Here is a 17,691-nt window from a genome sequence, read left to right on the forward strand (position 1 = left end):
GTACCATGGTATTCTGTTCCATGGTACTGCCACAATACTTGTTGTTATGGTTTTTCTAACAGGTGCATGAAAGTAAATTGTTGCATTATATTTAGCTATAATATATAAAAACAAATTTTTTTTTTTTTTTATTAAAACATGCATTTATGCAAATGCACTACATCTCGATGCAAAAAAAAAAAAAAAAGTTCAAGCAAAAAGATAAATTAGATTTTGTTTTCTAAACCTCCTCCCCCTCCTGTGAAATGGCATGGCTGGCCAAATCAAAGGTCATGACGTATCAACTTTGGCCCATGGGCCCAAAAAAAAAAAAGTGCACGTTTTTTATGTTGTTAACCAGTCAAAATCATTGTGCAGTAATGTGCACTTAACGATTATTAGGGGTAATTCTATTTTTTAACAAATTTAACCAAATTTTAAGTTTATGCTATTTTCTTCAAATGCTGAGAGAGTGTAGCACAATCACACTTTCATTCATGCCTGCATTCACCACCATCAATTTGTGTGTGTGAGAGTGAGTGTGTGTGTGTGTGTGTGTGTGTGTGTGTGTGTGTGTGTGTGTGTGTGTGTGTGTGTGTGTGTGTGTGTGTGTGTGTGTGTGTGTGTGTGTGTGTGTGTGTGTGTGTGTGTGTATGTGTGTCTGACAGTGTGACAGTGTGTGTGCAAGCTTGTGTAGTAACAGGCCTCTGTGCTTACATTATTTATGCTGGAATGAGACCCAAGCTTAAGTTACACCAAGGCAAGTAGAGCTGACAAATTAAGGTTCCTTCTACAGCGCTGCAACAGAACTAAAAACCTGACACACATCCTCTCACTTACACAGACACACAGTCCTTGTCTGAGTCACTCATGGATGGCATATCATAGTTGATGACTTGCATGTGCTGGAATTATTTGTTTGTTCTTTTGCTGAGAAGTACAGGTAGGTGTGCCTCTCTAGTATCTTGATGATCAACATAAGAAGAGAAGAGGAGTGTGTAAGTGCATGTAAGGTTATAGAAACACACAAACGTACCTCAACAGAGGATCTCTATCTTAGAACGTCTGCTAGAAAGATACATTTTCTAGACCACGTCTGGTGCTGTGGCGTGTGGAACCATGTGAACAGAGATTTAAATGCTCTCTGTGTTGAATTCATCTATGACAGTACTGAGAAGAGACAAAGTGAACTCACCTACAGGTAAGACTATTTTCTTGTCTTATCATCCTACATACGGAGATTTTAGAAAAGATAATGAAGTGTGTATGAAGATCCTAGATTGATGTTGGTTTTGTAAAGAAAAAAAATTATCGTAGTGTCATTTTTCAGTCTTTAAATGTAATTTATACAAAGCAGTTGTTTTGAATTGTTACTTTTGTTTGTGTTTGTTTTTTTCATGAAGATTCTGTTTACTCATATTTGTGTTTGTCATTTGGCAGAAAGGCGGTAGACTAGCATGGTTTTAAAAGGATAAAATGCCAGCCAAAAAAGACTCAAAATCAGCAGCCAAGAAAGGAGGAAAACCTGAGCCAGAAAAAAGCAAACCAAAGGAAGAAGAAAAGAAAGGAAAAGATGACAAAAAAGGAGCAAAAGATGACAAGAAGGGTGGAAAAGATGACAAGAAGGCAGGAAAGGATGATAAGAAGAAAGGAAAAGAAGAACCACCCAAGGGAAAAGGGAAAGATGATGGTAAGAAGGGAAAGGATAAAGGCAAGGGAAAGAAAGAGGTTATTGAATCTGATGAGGAGGATGAGTTGATGGATGAAGATTTGAGCGAGGAGGATGAGGATGAAGAGTCAGATGGAGGCAAAAGAAAGCGTGGTGGTGGAAAAGATGCTAAAGGTAAAACTGCAAAGGGAAAGTCCAAATCAAGACAGCCTGATTCTGATGAAGATGAGGATGATGACGACGATGATGATGATGATGATGAAGATGAGGAGGAAAGTGAAGAGGAGGATAGGAAAGGAAAGAAGAAATCTAAAGATCATCATAAATCTAAAGCAGAGGACGATGTAAAGAAGAAGAAAGCAAAAAAGAAGGAAGTGCCTCCACCTGAGCCACCACCTGAAGAGAAAAAGAAAAGAGGACTCAAAAATACCTCGAAACTCTTTATGAGGTTCTCTGGATTTAAGAAGAGGAAGAGCTCAAAGAAGCGACTTAAAAGCACTTCCAAGCTGTTTCTTGGACTTGGCAAAAGGAAGAATCGTTTGCTTAAGAAAAAAAGGAGAAAATCTCTCTTGAGAAATGCTCCAAAGTTCATGATGCGTTTCAAAAACAGCAAAAAGAAGAAAAAAGAGAAGGAAAAAAAAGAGCCATCTGGGCCGAAGCCAACCTATATGCTTATTAAATTAGGTGGCGATTCTAACACAGCGAATAAGAAAACAGGATTTTTTAAAGGGCTTTTTGGGAAAAAGGAAGCAGGGGATGGGACTGGTTTTAAATCTAGGGGTCAATTATTAGGTAAGATTGCTGGGGCAACAAACTGGCTCACCAAGAGGTTCCTCTCAATTAAGGGGCGTCAGAGTGGAAGGGGTGATGCCTTTGGCCGGAAAAACAACAAAAAATATCAGTTTTCTGCTGACAGTCGCCAAGCTAGCATCCGAGCTCCTCAAGGGCATCACAATTATGGATATGAACATGACACTGGAGGATATGATTATAATAACCAGAGCAGGGTGGATAGGAGTGCATTTCACAGACAGTCAGTCCAGAGGCATTCTAAAAGGTATAGTGAACAGTATGCCCAAATGCAGGGACACTCTTCGTTTCCACAGCAATACACTCAATATGAGGAACCAAATAACTATTATGACATGGAATCACATGATCAAGGCTATTATGATATGCAGGATGGATACTATGACCCTCACACAGCCATGCAGAATGACAGCGAATTTTATGATGATGGTATGAACTACAATGACCACTATGAAGTGCAGGATCAAATGGGCAATTATCCACAGGAAATGGGCTACTATAGTCAACAGCATCCACTGGATCCATATTTCGATGATGGCATGGAGTACTATGATGATAGTCAGTATCCAATGGGGAACAGTTATGATCAGTATGGGAATGAAATGGATCTGAATTCCCAGGCTCATTTTGGATATTATGATGACCTTCAGGGCTTCTATGGTGACCCATATGAAGTTGAAATATCAGGTGATCCATATATGGAAGCTTATGGGGATTATGGTGATCTTTATTTTCAGGATTATCAAGTTAACTACAGTGAATCAGATGTTGATCCATATCTGCAATCTTCCTACAATATGTATGATCCATATAGTTATCCAATGCAAGATATTATGGAAGGTGAAGAAGCTTATGGAATGTATGGTGAGAAGTATGGAGATTTTTCTATGGAGTCTATGCCCCTTCCCAGAGACATGGAGTTCAGAGTCCCAAGACCCCAGGTTAAGCTTTTTGGTAAGGAAAGGATTGATGTTGAGCTTCCTCCTTTGCCTCCACAATATGATTTTGAAGAAATGTCAGACATACAGTATGAAAATTATGCATATATACCTGGAGGCTCAATGAATGATGGTTTTCCGCAGGCAATGCATCCGCAAGAAATGTTTCATCAGCAAGAAATGTTTCATCCACAAGAAATGTTTCATCCGCAAGAAATGTTTCATCCGCAAGAAATGTTTCATCCGCAAGAAATGTTTCATCCACAAGAAATGTTTCATCCCACAATGCCTCAAGTGCCCACACCAACAGCCATGTTAATTAAACAAGCAAATAATCCCCAGGGATTTGTCAACCAACATATGCCACATATGGCTCAAGTTGGTGGTTTTCCACCATCTCCCACACCAAGCAGGAGGTCAGTAGCAGGGATGGCCTCCCCTGTTTATAAGCCTATGTCACCCATGGTAACCATGGATCCCATGGCAAGTTTTGGAGAGCCGGTAATGGAAGCTAGACGTTCCCCTGTACCTATACGTAGACCGAGCCCCCATGCCTCCCCACAGCCATCCAGGCATGCTGTTGGTCCACTCCCTATGAGAAGAAGCCCATCCCCACAGCCCTCTGTGCGTGGCATTGGAGGCATGGGAGCACCTCCATCGCCAAGACTAGCCAGAGGTGTGCCCTCTCCAATAAGTCATGGTCAACACCCTCCATCACCAATTGGACGCAAAATGAGCCAGCCTGTTTCTCCAGCACTTTCTAGACGTTTACCGCCTCAGGCTCCATTTAGAGAAGGACCACCCACTTCACCAACATTCCCTAGACGTTTACAGTCTCAGGCTCCACTCAGAGAAGGTCCACCTGCTTCACCAACAGTCCGTAGACATTTGCAGCCTCAGGCATCCTTTAGAGAGGCACCACCATCTCCCCAGCCAATGCCTGGCCGTATGCCCTCACGGGCTCCATCTCTCTATTCCAGTCCTCCAGCTTCCCCTCGTGCATCTATTCGGAGGAGAAGCCCACCGCACTCCCCTCGTGCCTCAATTAGGAGACCCAGTCCATCCTCTTCACCCTCACAAGTTCATCGTCCATTTGGTGCCAAGAAATTTCAAGCCTCTCCATCTCCACTTAGACGGATGAGTCCTCCTCCTTCCCCTCAGATGGGTATGCGAACCATGGGCAGTGTTCAGCCGAGGGATCTTCGTAGACCACAGTCACCATTAATGGCACAAAGAGCATCACCTACTCCCTCTCGGAGAAGTTTTACTGTGGAACCAGACTCCCAGCAGCCACAAGTGCAAGGTAGATCCCCCTCTCCCACCCTCTCTCGCAGGTCGACTCGTCTAATGAAGGATTCTCCACCTTTTGGATCTCCTGGAGGTCGACTGCGAGGAAGGGGACGTCCAAACATTCCTATGGGAGCTGTGAAACCGTATCCTGGCCGAGGGGGTCATACTGGAACTCCAACGCAAAATGTACGGCCATTTAGACCATCCATACGTAGTAACAGGTCCATGATGCCACAGGACTTTACAGCCTCCCCACAACTCTCAGGTCAACATACTAGGATGGGCATAAGGGAACAAAGTCGTTTCAATCCTCCAGGAACTCCCAATGCAATGAGAAACCCTCAGAGACCCATTGGTCGTGGCCGTCCACTAATGGCCAGACAGTCAATTAGGCGTGCACCTGGCATGATGCCCCCTTCACCACAGCTTTCTCAAAAACACATGCCCCCTCCATCTCCCCAGCCTTCCATTAGACATCTCTCCAGACCAGCCTCTCCTCATCCATCTATCATACATGGTTCCCCATTACCAACGCGGTCCACTTCCCCTAGGGCTCTGCCTACTTCTGTTCTTTCTGGTCCTCCAATATATGATGCTTCATTTGCATCTCCTTTACCTTTTGTTGCAGAGCCGATCCCTGTAGAATATGATCAGGTTAGAGGTGTACCTCATTCACCAATGCTGACAGGTGCACTCCAAAATCAAAGGGTCCATAATGCAACCTATACTTCACCATTCCAACAGCCTATGTCACCTTATGCTCCTGAGATCATTAATGTTCCACAGTTTCCGGGTCAACCACCTTCACCAGTTTCCTCCCTTGCCCTGCAAAACCCTAACCTAAGCCATGCTGATCATTTCTCCCAATTACAACCAGTACAATCACCATATACTCCTGAAATGGTTGTACTGGATCATAGATCAGAGATGGCATCTCCTCTTCTGTCGAATGCCTTACAAAATACTCATCTCAGAGAAGCTTCTTACATGTCGCCCTTGCAAAGACCAGTACAATCACCGTATACTCCTGAAATGGTTGTACTGGATCAACATAGATCAGAGATGGCATCTCCTCTTCTGTCGAATGCTTTACAAAATACTCATCTCAGAGAAGCTTCTTACATGTCGCCCTTGCAAAGACCAGGTTCACCTTATGCTCCTGAAGTGGCTCAGTTTGGTGAGATCCCTGAACAACCGTCTTTTTCTTCCCCATATGTTCCTCAAATGGAAGCATTTGAACAAGTTCCAGGTCAGCCAGCATCACCTTTGCTGTCCAGTGCAATTCACAATCCACAACTTCACAATGCATCATACAGATCATCCTTTCAGATGCCACATTCACCCTATACTCAGGTAGAGACAGGCTATGATTACATTGAAGAGCCAGGTGCTGCCCCCATTCTCTCGAATGCTCTTCAAAATACAAATGTCCGCAATGCTTCTTACCGAACACATTTACGTCGCAGGGGATCCCGTGTGCCCCCTGGCTATGGTCCAAGAGGATCTCCAGTTCTTTCAACAGCTTTGCAGAACCAAAATGTTCGTCAAGCATCATACAGAGCACCTGTTCAGGGAATGGTCTCCCCTTATGCGCCTGTGCCAGGGCATAGGCAGGACCCTAGGAAATCTCCTTTTCTGTCTGATGCATTGCACAACCCCCAACTTCGAGGTGCCACTTACCAATTGCCTGATGGGACATTAGTATATGGTACTAATCCTGCTGGGTCCGTAATAGGCATGGACCCACGACAGCAACAGTCTTTCTCACCTAACCTCTCAAATGCTTTGCAGAACCGAAACATAAGAAATGCCTCTTATAGACTTCCAGATGGAACAATAATGTACCCAGAATCTCATTTGCAGCAACCGTCTTCTCCAAACTTGTCTAATGCCTTGCAGAATCCAGGTCTGAGGAATGCAACTTATAGACTTCCAGATGGAACAATAATGTACCCAGAATCTCATTTACAGCAACCGTCTTCTCCAAACTTGTCTAATGCCTTGCAGAATCCAAATCTGAAGAATGCAACTTATAGACTTCCAGATGGAACTCTTGTAACTGCAGGACAACAACGACAAACCTCACCAAACCTGTCACATGCACTTCAGAATCAGAACATTAGGAAGGCATCATATAGACTGCCAGATGGGACAATAATAATGACTGATCAGCCAGTGGAACCAACATCTCCAAATCTAGCCAATGCTCTCCAAAACCGAAACATTAGAAATGCAACTTACAGATTGCCGGATGGCACATTAATAACAACAGACTATGGACAATCCAAACCTACTTCCCCAAATTTATCAGCAGCACTTCAGAACCAACAAATGAAAAATGCCAGCTATCGTTTACCTGATGGGTCAATTATAAGTGGACCAGGTTATGAAGTTAAGTCTCCAAATTTGGCAAGCGCACTTCGGAATCAGGATGTTCGTAATGCTACCTACAGGTTACCTGATGGCTCCATAATAAGTGCTGATGCAAGTTATAAAACTACATCCCCAAATTTGTTCTCTGCCCTGAGAAATGAGGATCTGAGGAATGTCTCATATAGGCTTCCAGATGGATCTGTTATTTCACAAGCTTTATTTAAACCAAGTAGCCCAAACATTTCAAATGCCTTGCAGAATGAAAACATTCGCATGGCCACTTACCAGCTACCAGATGGATCTGTTATTTCTGCAGATCCTCGAAGAAATAAAACCGGTCCAGATCTATCAAAGGCACTTCTAAATCAAAACCTTCGCAGTGCTAAATACAGATTACCTGATGGATCCTACCTCACTCAAGGATTTGCTGTCCCCACTTCACCATATTTAATGGATGCTCTAAAGAATCCTAACGTGAAGAAAGCCTCTTACCAACTACCTTCAGGGATCTCCAACTATATGACATCCTCTGGGCAGGTGATTATTGGGCCAGATGGTCGTTATGCTGTGGTTCCACCACAGCGGAAAGGTCCAGGTGGGCCAGAAGAGCACTGGGCTCAAAATGCCAGAGAGGGGGAAACTGCAGAGGACCTGTGGGCTGCAGAAAAAGTATTGCCTCATGATACAGTACAGAACCTCATCAAATGGTCTATGTCTCGTGATGAGAAAATGGAATTCCTTACCCCTCCACCTGGTGGACTTAGGCCAGGGGAAACAGAGCTGCAATGGGTACCAGATCGTGAAGGGGAGCCAAAAGGACAGTGGTATGACAAGGTAAATCCCTTTAGGCATAATACCAACCTTAATTGTTGACTTATTTATTTAACTAATGGTAACAGAAGTTACCAAATGCATTGTATTTTTTCTGCCCCAGAGACACTAACTGTATATCATGCTTTCATCTTCTTCTCTTGGTCAAATTCTGCTGTTGTAAATATTCATTTGGAAGCAGATAAACATAGGATAACATTGAGAGATGTCTCTCTTCACTGGAATGCAACAGTGAATTCATGATTATGTTTGTGGATCATATTTATACTATTCACTAAAACTTCTATATCTGAATGTTTATATTAAGAAGGAATTATAAATAAGCAGACTGTTAAATTTGACTATTAATGTTGTCAAGTTGACAGCAATGAAGTTGTCAGATCTAACAAATCTATTAGGCTTTGAGCCTTAACAAAAGGTCCAGCCAAGCTCACCTATCTTCATCAGGTTTAAGCTGCAGTCCACAGCTACATTGTATGTCAGATGAGATTTACAAGGCTGATTATAACTCCTCTTAGGTTACCTTGCTGACCAGTGATAATCATCTCTGCATTATTGTAGTGCAGGCCCTAGAAAAGACAACTTGACCTAATTCATCAGAGAAGATATTCTCTAATGTAATTTAATGAATGACTTCTCAAATTTCTTTGAATGTTCTCAGATTGCTTCTTTTTTTTTTCTGAGCACAAGTTGTATTTTTCAAACAGATGTATTCTATAAGGAGCCTGCCTACTGTCAGCTACAGAGCAAAAAGGCAAGGGGATGGAGTTGAGGACATGACACAAATGGAGTATGTCAGCATAAATATACATAGTAATGTATGTGTAAAGTTGATCATTAGAATCAAAATAAATAATTCTTCCTCCATTTCTTGCAGAGAGCTTTCTGAGGCAGCAGTATTGATAAACCTGAAGACTCGCTTTGATCAAGAGCTTATCTATGTGAGTCTTGCATTCATGTCCCAGTAAGCATACATCACCAAAATGCCTCCTAGTTCTTATTACTTTGTACAAACATATAATAAATATATTTTTTAAGTATTCACATACAATCTAAATTATAAACAACTGCTGTAGGATGTTCTTATGCTCTAAAAATGCTTCCAGATAAATATGCACAAGAATAGACATGCTCACATACATGTGACATTAGGGACTATACAGTCTCTTATCTTTGCAAAATTCTCGACAGAAGCATTTAATGTTACGCCATAATGTTACGTTACAGAAAATACTTCACTGGACAGGCCACTAAGCAGAATAACTTTGACTTAATTTTTAAATGAAATGTTTGATTAAAGGAACCATATGTAAGAAATGTATTTCAATTAATCATAAAATGGCCCTGATATGTCACTAGACATTAAGAAATCATGTTCATTTCAAATACTTATATCACTGACAACAGTAGTCCGGCCAGGATATTGTCATTTAAAAGTGAAGTTGCAGCCCTCAACTGATGTTGATGTTGTCATGTTGTGTTTTGGCCTGATGCGCCACCCTCCACCTATCTACCAATCACGAAGTCAGTAGTGTTTCGGCATCCGGGTTGCCAGCTCTGCTCTAGTTACCACAGCTGCAGCTACAAACGTGTCGGATAACAAATGTCTAACGTTACGAAACCTAAAAGACCTCGTTATGAATCCGAAATACGTCGTGACAAAGTCCAAAATAAAACGAGGATTTAAATAGGAGATGCCTTTGAAAGATGGAGACGGCTGAAAACGGAGAAGATCCTACGTTCCTGCTGGATCCTGCAGCCTAGCTGGCAACCTCGAGTCAGGGGGGAGGGGATACACCGCTCTACAGTAATTTGAAAGTGATTGCAGTACCAGTTTTGGCCACAATCTTACATACGGTTCCTTTAAATCAGTGGTTCTCAATTCCAGTCCTCGGGACCCCTTGCTCTGCACATTTTGTATGTCTCTTTTATCTGACACACTCAGTTCAGTTCATGGAGTCTCTCCTAATGAGCTGATGATCTGGTTCAGGTGTGTTAAATAAGGGAGACATACAAAACGTGCAGAGCAGCGGGTCCGGAGGACTGGAATTGAGAACCACTGCTTTAAATGTTTTTCTTAATACTGTGAATAGACCTTTAGCACTCTTATTCAAATCTCTTGTGAACCTAACTACATTATGAATTTCCTTTGTCTTCTAAGCAGACATACATTGGCAGTATTCTGGTATCTGTGAATCCATACCAGCTATTTAACATCTATGGCACAGATATGGTTCTGCAGTACGAGGGCCATGGCTTGGGAGATAACCCACCGTGAGTCACAACAACACAGTCATAACTATTCTCAAAACATTTTCTTATTTGTCGACTCCTGATAGAAGATAAGATAACATGCTTTCATTCTCGAAAACCATGAACGAAATTACACAAGCTAGAAGAAAATACAGACCCAGACATTAAAGACATTTATAATGTTACAAAATATGTCTATTTCAAATAGCTGTTTTCAACAATAATAATAAAAAATGTTTCTTGAGCAGCAAATCAGCATATTAGAGAATGATTTCTGAAGGATCATGTGACACTGAAGAATGGAGTAATGATGCTGAAAGTTCAGCTTGGCCATCACAGCAATAAATTATATTTTAAAATATATTCAAATAACCCAGTTATTTTAAATTGTAATAATATTTCACAATTTTATTGTTTTACTGTATTTTGGATCAAGTTAATACAGCCTTGGTGAGCATAAAATACTTTTTTCTAAAGAATAAAAGTATCTTACTGACCCTAAACTTTTGAATGGTAGTGTACATTAAAAGTCTGAGAAAGAAGGGGTGAGAAAATTAAGATGAAGATTTTATCCTCCATCCATTTACAATACTTTGTGATTATTGTTACCTCCAAAAATTGACAGTATGTAGACCTACTCTCTTATACATGTTTGTTTTCAGTCATCTCTTTGCCATTGCAAACATTGCCTACACAACAATGATGGACATTAAGCGAAACCAGTGCATCATTATCAGGTCAGGTGATAGCATATGTGTGTCAATTGCAGAGGATGTAATAATACACTGATATGTTGTATCAGTGAAATGTTTGTATTGTAGTGGGGAAAGTGGTTCTGGAAAGACAGAGGCGACCAAACTGGTTCTGAGGTACCTCACTGCTATTCACCATAAGAGGAACATTACACAACAGGTACGTGTGTAGGATTATAAAGTACACGCTGAATTTTCTTAATAGACAATGATCCCCCACGTACACCTCTGTACACTCGCTGTGATTTCGCCAGGTAGGATATGTTATTGGATCAACATCCTTGTTGGCCCTGGAACAACATTTTTAGGGATAAGGAGAGGGATGGAGTTGGGGCTTGGACAACATTCATGTGTACCTATGGTTTCATTTCCTTCTGATTTTAAGGGTAGTTAATGGTTTGAATATGATGTGGTTAGGGCTGTTAATGTTAACTCACTTGGATATTGTTAATACTTTTCATTAATTGAAATTAATCTGAAATAAAATAACATAAATATTACATGAAAATCTTAAACTTAAAATTTTTGAAATTTACAAAAATTACTAACAAAATTACATTAAAGCTAAATAGAAATATTTTATAGATATTTAAAATATAGATATTAAAAAAAAACAAATAAAAATGAAAAGCACATAACAAAATTGGCAAAACTTCAAAGAATTTTTTTTAAATATACAAATAAATACAATAAAGGTATTTAAATAATACTAAAATAACACTGTTAGTGATAGGGGATCTTTAGTAGATATGTTGTTCCAGGTCCAACAAAAGACGTTGATCCAGGAACAAGTCCTACTTCGCAAAGTCATAGGCAGCAAGTGCATATTGTAGAGTACATTTCTGGAACCACAAAATTTTGTTTGAATCAGTGCATATGATGTATGAAGTGTTTGTTAATAAATGTATAATCTGTCTTTTTGTTTTTCTATTTAATGCTTTCCTCTATACAGATTGAGGTAAATCTGTGAAATGTATTTGTTTGCTAATAGCCTAATAACTCTATCCTAGTAAACATTGCTGCATACATCTGTAATTAAGTTTTAGCTTCTTAATATCCAGATTCTAGAGGCAGCTCCTCTTTTAGAGTCGTTTGGGAATGCTAAGACGGTCCGGAATGATAACTCCAGTCGCTTTGGGAAGTTTGTGGAGGTCTTTTTGGAGGAGTGAGTATTTTTATATATATATATATATATATTGTACATGACTTCTGTTCTGAACTGTGAAAAACTCTTTCACGCTATGTTAAATAGACTGTTTGAATGTTACATTGCGTAACTCTTTAACGTCTCTCAAGCCTGAAATTGTTGCTTGAGAGGCGACACTGTAAGGGAACTAGATCTGTACCGCCTGACCTTGTGTGAAAGTAGGACAGTAAGGTTGCTATTTTTCCTCTGAATGCTAAGAGAGGAAGAGAGATGGAAAGAGAATTGAGAAGGTACAGGTAGGGCCAAAGATAGTTCATACACAAGACCAATCTGTGTGTATTGTTGTCCGTATCAGAGGGGTGATCAGTGGTGCCATAACCTCGCAGTATCTACTGGAGAAGTCCAGGATAGTTTTTCAGGTTGGTTGTTTCTTTTCCTTTTAACTTGGAAAAGGCTAAAAGAGCCCTGTATTTATCACTGACATTTGGGACCTTATCTGAACTGTGTCTGTGTGTGTGTGCAGGCCAAAGATGAGAGAAACTACCACATCTTTTATGAGATGCTGGCTGGACTTCCTACTCACATGAAACGGGCCTTCTACCTACAGGAGGCTGAAACCTATTACTACCTGAACCAGGTACATGCAGACATATACAAATGCAAGTTGCCAAGACACACCGAAAAATAAGTAGACAAATATAGGCAAATCATTTAGATGATAAATTATTAAAAGGTAATTGTTTCTTTTGAAGGATTTCAGCTTGCACTACTGTTCAAAAAATTGGTAAGCTTCTCTTATGCTCACTAAGGCTGCATTAATTTGATCAAAAATACAGTGCAATTTTGAAATATGATTACAATTTAATAATTTCTCTAGTCACACGATCCTTCAGAAATCATTCTATTATGCTGATTTGCTGCTCAAGAAACATTTCTTATCACTGTTGAAAACAGTTGTGCTGCTTAATATTTTTTTCAGGATTCTTTGATGAATAGAAAGTTCAAAAGAACAGCAATTGTTTGCAATAGAAACATTATAAATGTATTTACTGTCATTTCAAATGAATGCGTCCTTTTTGATAAAAAAAAACCAAACAGTTCTTTCAAAAACAATTCTTACTGACCCCAAACGTTTGAACAGTAGTGTATATTTCTGGTATCATTTAAGAATATCATATTATTATATTTTATTAATATCATTATTATCTAGATCTCCTTTGCAAAATCAAAAGGTGAACCTATATTGTGTAAAAGTGCTTATCTAAGGTACTGTGTAATTATGTCATGTTGATGTCATTTATCATGGTTCATGTTAGGGTGGTAACTGTGAGATCAGTGGGAAAGATGATGGGGAGGACTTCAGGAGGCTACAGAGTGCCATGGAAATTCTCCACTTCAGTCCTGAAGACCAGAGCAGCATATTCAGAGTGCTGTCGTCCATACTGCACCTGGGCAATGTCTTTTTCCATAGAGTAGAGGTACTGACTGTGCAAATTAACATGTGAAAATTTCCTTTCACTTTTGTTTGCACACCAAGCCTAAAATAATAAAAAATGCACGATTTTAAGAATTTCACTGTGTTCCAGCTCTTCCCATTTGTCACACAACAATGTTTGTAGATTAAATATGTTACCTTGTAAATAGCAGTTTTCTTGATTGTACTTTTATGTAAATATAGCGCACATATATGGACAATGTAAAGAGTCTTGTGGACCGTGTGCTTTGGGTTCTCGGTCTCAGACAGAAGTGCAGGAGACAGCTGGTGTGGTGAGCACTCAGGAGATTCGTGCTGTAGCCGATCTGTTGCAGATTTCTCCAGAGGGTCTGCAGAAAGCCATCACCTTCAAAGTGACGGTACATACACGTTTACATAAACAATAATCCATAATGTGCTCTGAAAAACAGCTTGTACACTGTTAGATCTGTGTTTCCTTTAACATCCATGGAATCTTTCCATTGCCCAAAAGGTTCTTTATAGTGGAAAAAGGTTCTTAAAATGTTCTTCACACTAAGAAAAAGTTCTTTTAAGAACTGTTCACTGGAAGGTTCTTTGGGGAACTGAAAATGGATCTTCTATGGCATTGCTGAATTACACTTTTATTTTTAAGTGTAGTTTTTTTGGCCACTTTCATTTTTAAACATATTGATTTCATGGGGAAGCCAGACTCAAACTCACATCGCCCATGGATCCTATATTTTCTGACGCATTTGCGAACACCTAGGGCAGAAATAAAGAGAAAAGAAACATTGTAATGACATGTAAGCAGGTTGCTGTTAATGAGTTCCAGTAACCTAATTTAATCATTCTGAGTTCAGCTCTATGGAAACCACGGTAATCTAATCAAGGGTTGCTCAGTGCTTGAGTAATCTTAACACCTAATAGCTTGCTCACTGCCAGGTTAGCTTGACATTACATCATACAATGAAGGTTAACGAGGACAGACGAGATAACATCAGGTCAGTTGTATTTCTATAGCATTGTCAGACCTGCAATTAATGAATTAAAACCCTGTGGGGGGGGGGGGGGTCTGGGGACGTCCTCCCCCATAAGAAAACCTTTGTGATTTTAACATGTAAACGAAGCATTCTGGTGCACTCTGAGAAGAACATAAAGGGAAAAGACAAATTTCACAGTTCAATTCGATTTCGATTCACAAGCTTTTGATTCGGTTTCGATTATTTTTGGGCCTATCAGGTGCAGTCCAGACAAATTTCCTCAAAGAAAAAAAGATATCTTTCAACTAATGCTGTAAACTATACAGCTTTGAAAAGCGACTAGTTTGGAGGTATGGTTATTCAGAATAAAAAAAATAATACATTAATACCCTTAATAAGCACATTTCGCCCCTAATGCAAATTTTAATTGTATAATATTCATACACCATGGTAGTATTTGTTGTACTACCTTTAATTCAGGCTGATGTTCCACCAAAAAAAATGTATAAAAAAAAAAAAAACAGGAATAAATTAAACATTTTTTATTCTGGTATGTTTAAAAAAAAAAAAAAAAGAAGCAAGACTGTACAATAGTAATGAATAAAATGGATTAATAGTAATGAAAGAAAACAAATTGACAATAATAGGAATTCTAAAAACACTACAAAGTAATATATCTGGATGCATGAAAATTATCATAGTTTTCATATATATTATATTTCTTTTAATTTTGGGGGGCGAAATGTGACATGGAGGTTTTTTGTTGTTGTTGTTGAAATTTTTAACACACTCTAAGCATTTTTTATGTTAGCTTTATTCAATCAGAGGTGTTACATGAATACAGTGTGATTTGTTAGTGTGTTTGTGGTTTGTGTCATGTTGCTCATTTAATAAGTAAAGCTCTGCTATCCAGAGCTCACAGGTTTGTGTTTACACCACTTACTTGGATCAGCTGTCACATAACACTGTCTCAATTGCACACGCTCACTGTGACAGTACAAGTGACATAGTGTGTGTGTGTGTGTGTCTGTGTCAGACTAGCTTTTCTGCTTTCTCTGACTTATTAAATTATTTTTTTAAACATATACAGTAACTAAGCAGTGTGTTATTTGGTTTTGTCACAGGAGGCTATGAGAGAGAAGATATACACTCCCCTCTCAGTAGAAAGTGCTATGGATGCCAGGTACTCGTTATGAGACATTTTCTAGTTATCTGCAATAGCTTGATTTTTCATTGCATTTTAAGTATGTATTTCTATTTCTCCATCACAGAGATGCAGTTGCCAAGATCCTTTATTCCTTGCTCTTTCAATGGTTGACAGAACGTATCAATGGACGGGTCTACCCCAGGAACGAGGCGCTGTCCATATCTTTACTGGATATATATGGGTTTGAGGTATACACTGACATAAAGGTCTTTTTACATTTAATACTTTTAATTTTTACATAAAGGTCAAATGTGCAGTTTTTATAATTTTTTTTTTAGGAATTTAGACCTTCTAAATTGCATATAAATTGCATATATCTTCATGTCATCTTGGTCTGTATTGTCCAGAGCTTGATGTTCAACAGCTTTGAGCAGCTCTGTATCAACTATGCCAATGAGACACTGCAGTTCTTCTTCAGCAAAATTATTTTCAAACTGGAACAGGTGAGAATTACTGTGTACACCATCATTTAGACGTTTGGGGTCATGGGATGTTTTTGAAAGTCTCATGTGCTCACCAAGGCTGCATTTATTTGATAAAATACAGCAAAAACAGAAATAGTTGTTTTCTATCTAATATAGTTTGAAAAGTAATTCATCCCTGTGATGGCAAAGCTGAATTTCCAGTCACATGATCCTTCAGAGTTGGTGCTGAAGAATCATTTCTTATTGTTATCAATGATAAAAATGGTTGTGCCGCTTACATTCATTTTTAATTATTAAGAATTATTTATTTATTTTTGTTTAGGATTCTATGATGAATAGAACAGCATTTATTTGAAATAGAAATCTCTTCAGAAATCTGTCAGTTTTGATCAATTTAATGTATCAGTTCTGATTAAAGTATTAATTTCTTTAAAACAAAAATCTCACTGACCCCAAACTTTTGAACAGCAGTATATGTAGACATTTTGATTCTGTGATTTCTTTGAAATATTAATTCCAAAAATATAACAGCACACTCTCTTTCTGTGTGTGTCTGCAGGAAGAGTACATTCGAGAGCAAATCAACTGGAAAGAACTGATCTTCACTGACAACCAGGCATGCATAGACCTTATCGCTGCAAAGCCCCATGGGATACTCCGCATCCTTGATGATCAGAGCTGCTTTCCACAGGTTACACACTTGGTATTTCAATGTTGCATTGGGATAAATTAAGGAAACCTGGTATGTTAACACCACATTTTTTAACATTTGTTGACAGGCCACTGACAACACCTTCCTTCAGAAGTGCCACTATCATCATGGAAACAACCCCCTTTACTCCAAGCCAAAAATGCCACTGCCAGAGTTTACTGTCCATCACTATGCTGGCCGTGTAACTTACCAGGTAATAGAAATCACAAAATGCACAGGCAGTATTTTGATTAGACATTTATGTCATGCCAAAGCTTAGAGGTCATTGCTAATTAATTTACCATTAGTAATGGAGGTTTTAATGTTGCCAGCCTGTCTAAAGAGAATCTCATACTGATTTTAGATCCATAAGTTTCTGGATAAGAACTTCGATCAGGTTCGGCAGGAAGTATTGGATCTGTTTATGCAGAGCCAGAACCGAGTGAGTCCATGTATCTCCATGCATGCATCTGTAGTGTGTGTTTTGTGTGTATGTGAAAGCATATCCTATTTTTCATCTCTAAAAGAATAAAAAATTAAAAAATAAACTGAGATGATTTGAGTTAGAAGCCACAATTTTCTCTGCTTATGCATATGATTCTTTTTTTCTTTTTTCTTTTTTAATGTGAATGTATGTTTCTAATATACATATGTGGGTGTGTTTTCTAGATGGTGTCCAATCTCTTCATAAAGCATGCTGAGATGCTGAATCAGCAAAAAGGAGCAATGAACAGGAACAGCACAGTGACTCGGAGATATCAGCCCTCTACTGTGGCCGCCAAGTTCCAGCAATCACTACAAGAACTCCTTGACAAAATGGAGAGGTCTTGTACACTCATAAACACATAGAGATGTACAATATTACACATGTATATCAGCACATACACATA

General features: G+C 39.2%; 2 protein-coding genes across 2 annotated transcripts in view; both read left to right on the forward strand.

The window, feature by feature from the left end:
• Positions 1-1,070: 1,070 nt before the first annotated feature.
• On the forward strand, positions 1,071-3,715 carry LOC311286557 (uncharacterized protein; the record flags this gene model as incomplete). Its single annotated transcript, XM_084402761.1, has 3 exons — positions 1,071-1,180; positions 1,420-3,485; positions 3,541-3,715. The coding sequence occupies exons 2-3, from the start codon at positions 1,456-1,458 to the stop codon at positions 3,713-3,715; spliced, it is 2,205 nt and encodes a 734-aa protein (XP_084258887.1). The 5' UTR covers positions 1,071-1,180; positions 1,420-1,455.
• Positions 3,716-7,755: 4,040 nt separating this feature from the next.
• Positions 7,756-17,691, forward strand: part of LOC311286558 (unconventional myosin-XV-like) — a 41,710-nt gene continuing 31,774 nt past the window's right edge. Inside the window, exons 1-18 of the mRNA XM_084402762.1 lie at positions 7,756-7,893; positions 8,598-8,680; positions 8,768-8,831; positions 10,055-10,164; positions 10,806-10,880; positions 10,965-11,055; positions 11,957-12,060; positions 12,398-12,461; positions 12,566-12,679; positions 13,359-13,520; positions 13,783-13,896; positions 15,603-15,661; positions 15,750-15,873; positions 16,033-16,128; positions 16,670-16,801; positions 16,890-17,015; positions 17,166-17,243; positions 17,471-17,625. Of these exons, the coding sequence (XP_084258888.1) occupies positions 7,771-7,893; positions 8,598-8,680; positions 8,768-8,831; positions 10,055-10,164; positions 10,806-10,880; positions 10,965-11,055; positions 11,957-12,060; positions 12,398-12,461; positions 12,566-12,679; positions 13,359-13,520; positions 13,783-13,896; positions 15,603-15,661; positions 15,750-15,873; positions 16,033-16,128; positions 16,670-16,801; positions 16,890-17,015; positions 17,166-17,243; positions 17,471-17,625 (1,874 nt within the window). The 5' untranslated portion in view covers positions 7,756-7,770. The remainder of the gene's footprint in view (positions 7,894-8,597; positions 8,681-8,767; positions 8,832-10,054; positions 10,165-10,805; positions 10,881-10,964; positions 11,056-11,956; positions 12,061-12,397; positions 12,462-12,565; positions 12,680-13,358; positions 13,521-13,782; positions 13,897-15,602; positions 15,662-15,749; positions 15,874-16,032; positions 16,129-16,669; positions 16,802-16,889; positions 17,016-17,165; positions 17,244-17,470; positions 17,626-17,691) is intronic.

The sequence above is a fragment of the Rutilus rutilus genome (genome assembly GCF_951802725.1).
Source record: "Rutilus rutilus genome assembly, chromosome: 2".
Lineage (NCBI taxonomy): Eukaryota > Metazoa > Chordata > Actinopteri > Cypriniformes > Leuciscidae > Rutilus > Rutilus rutilus.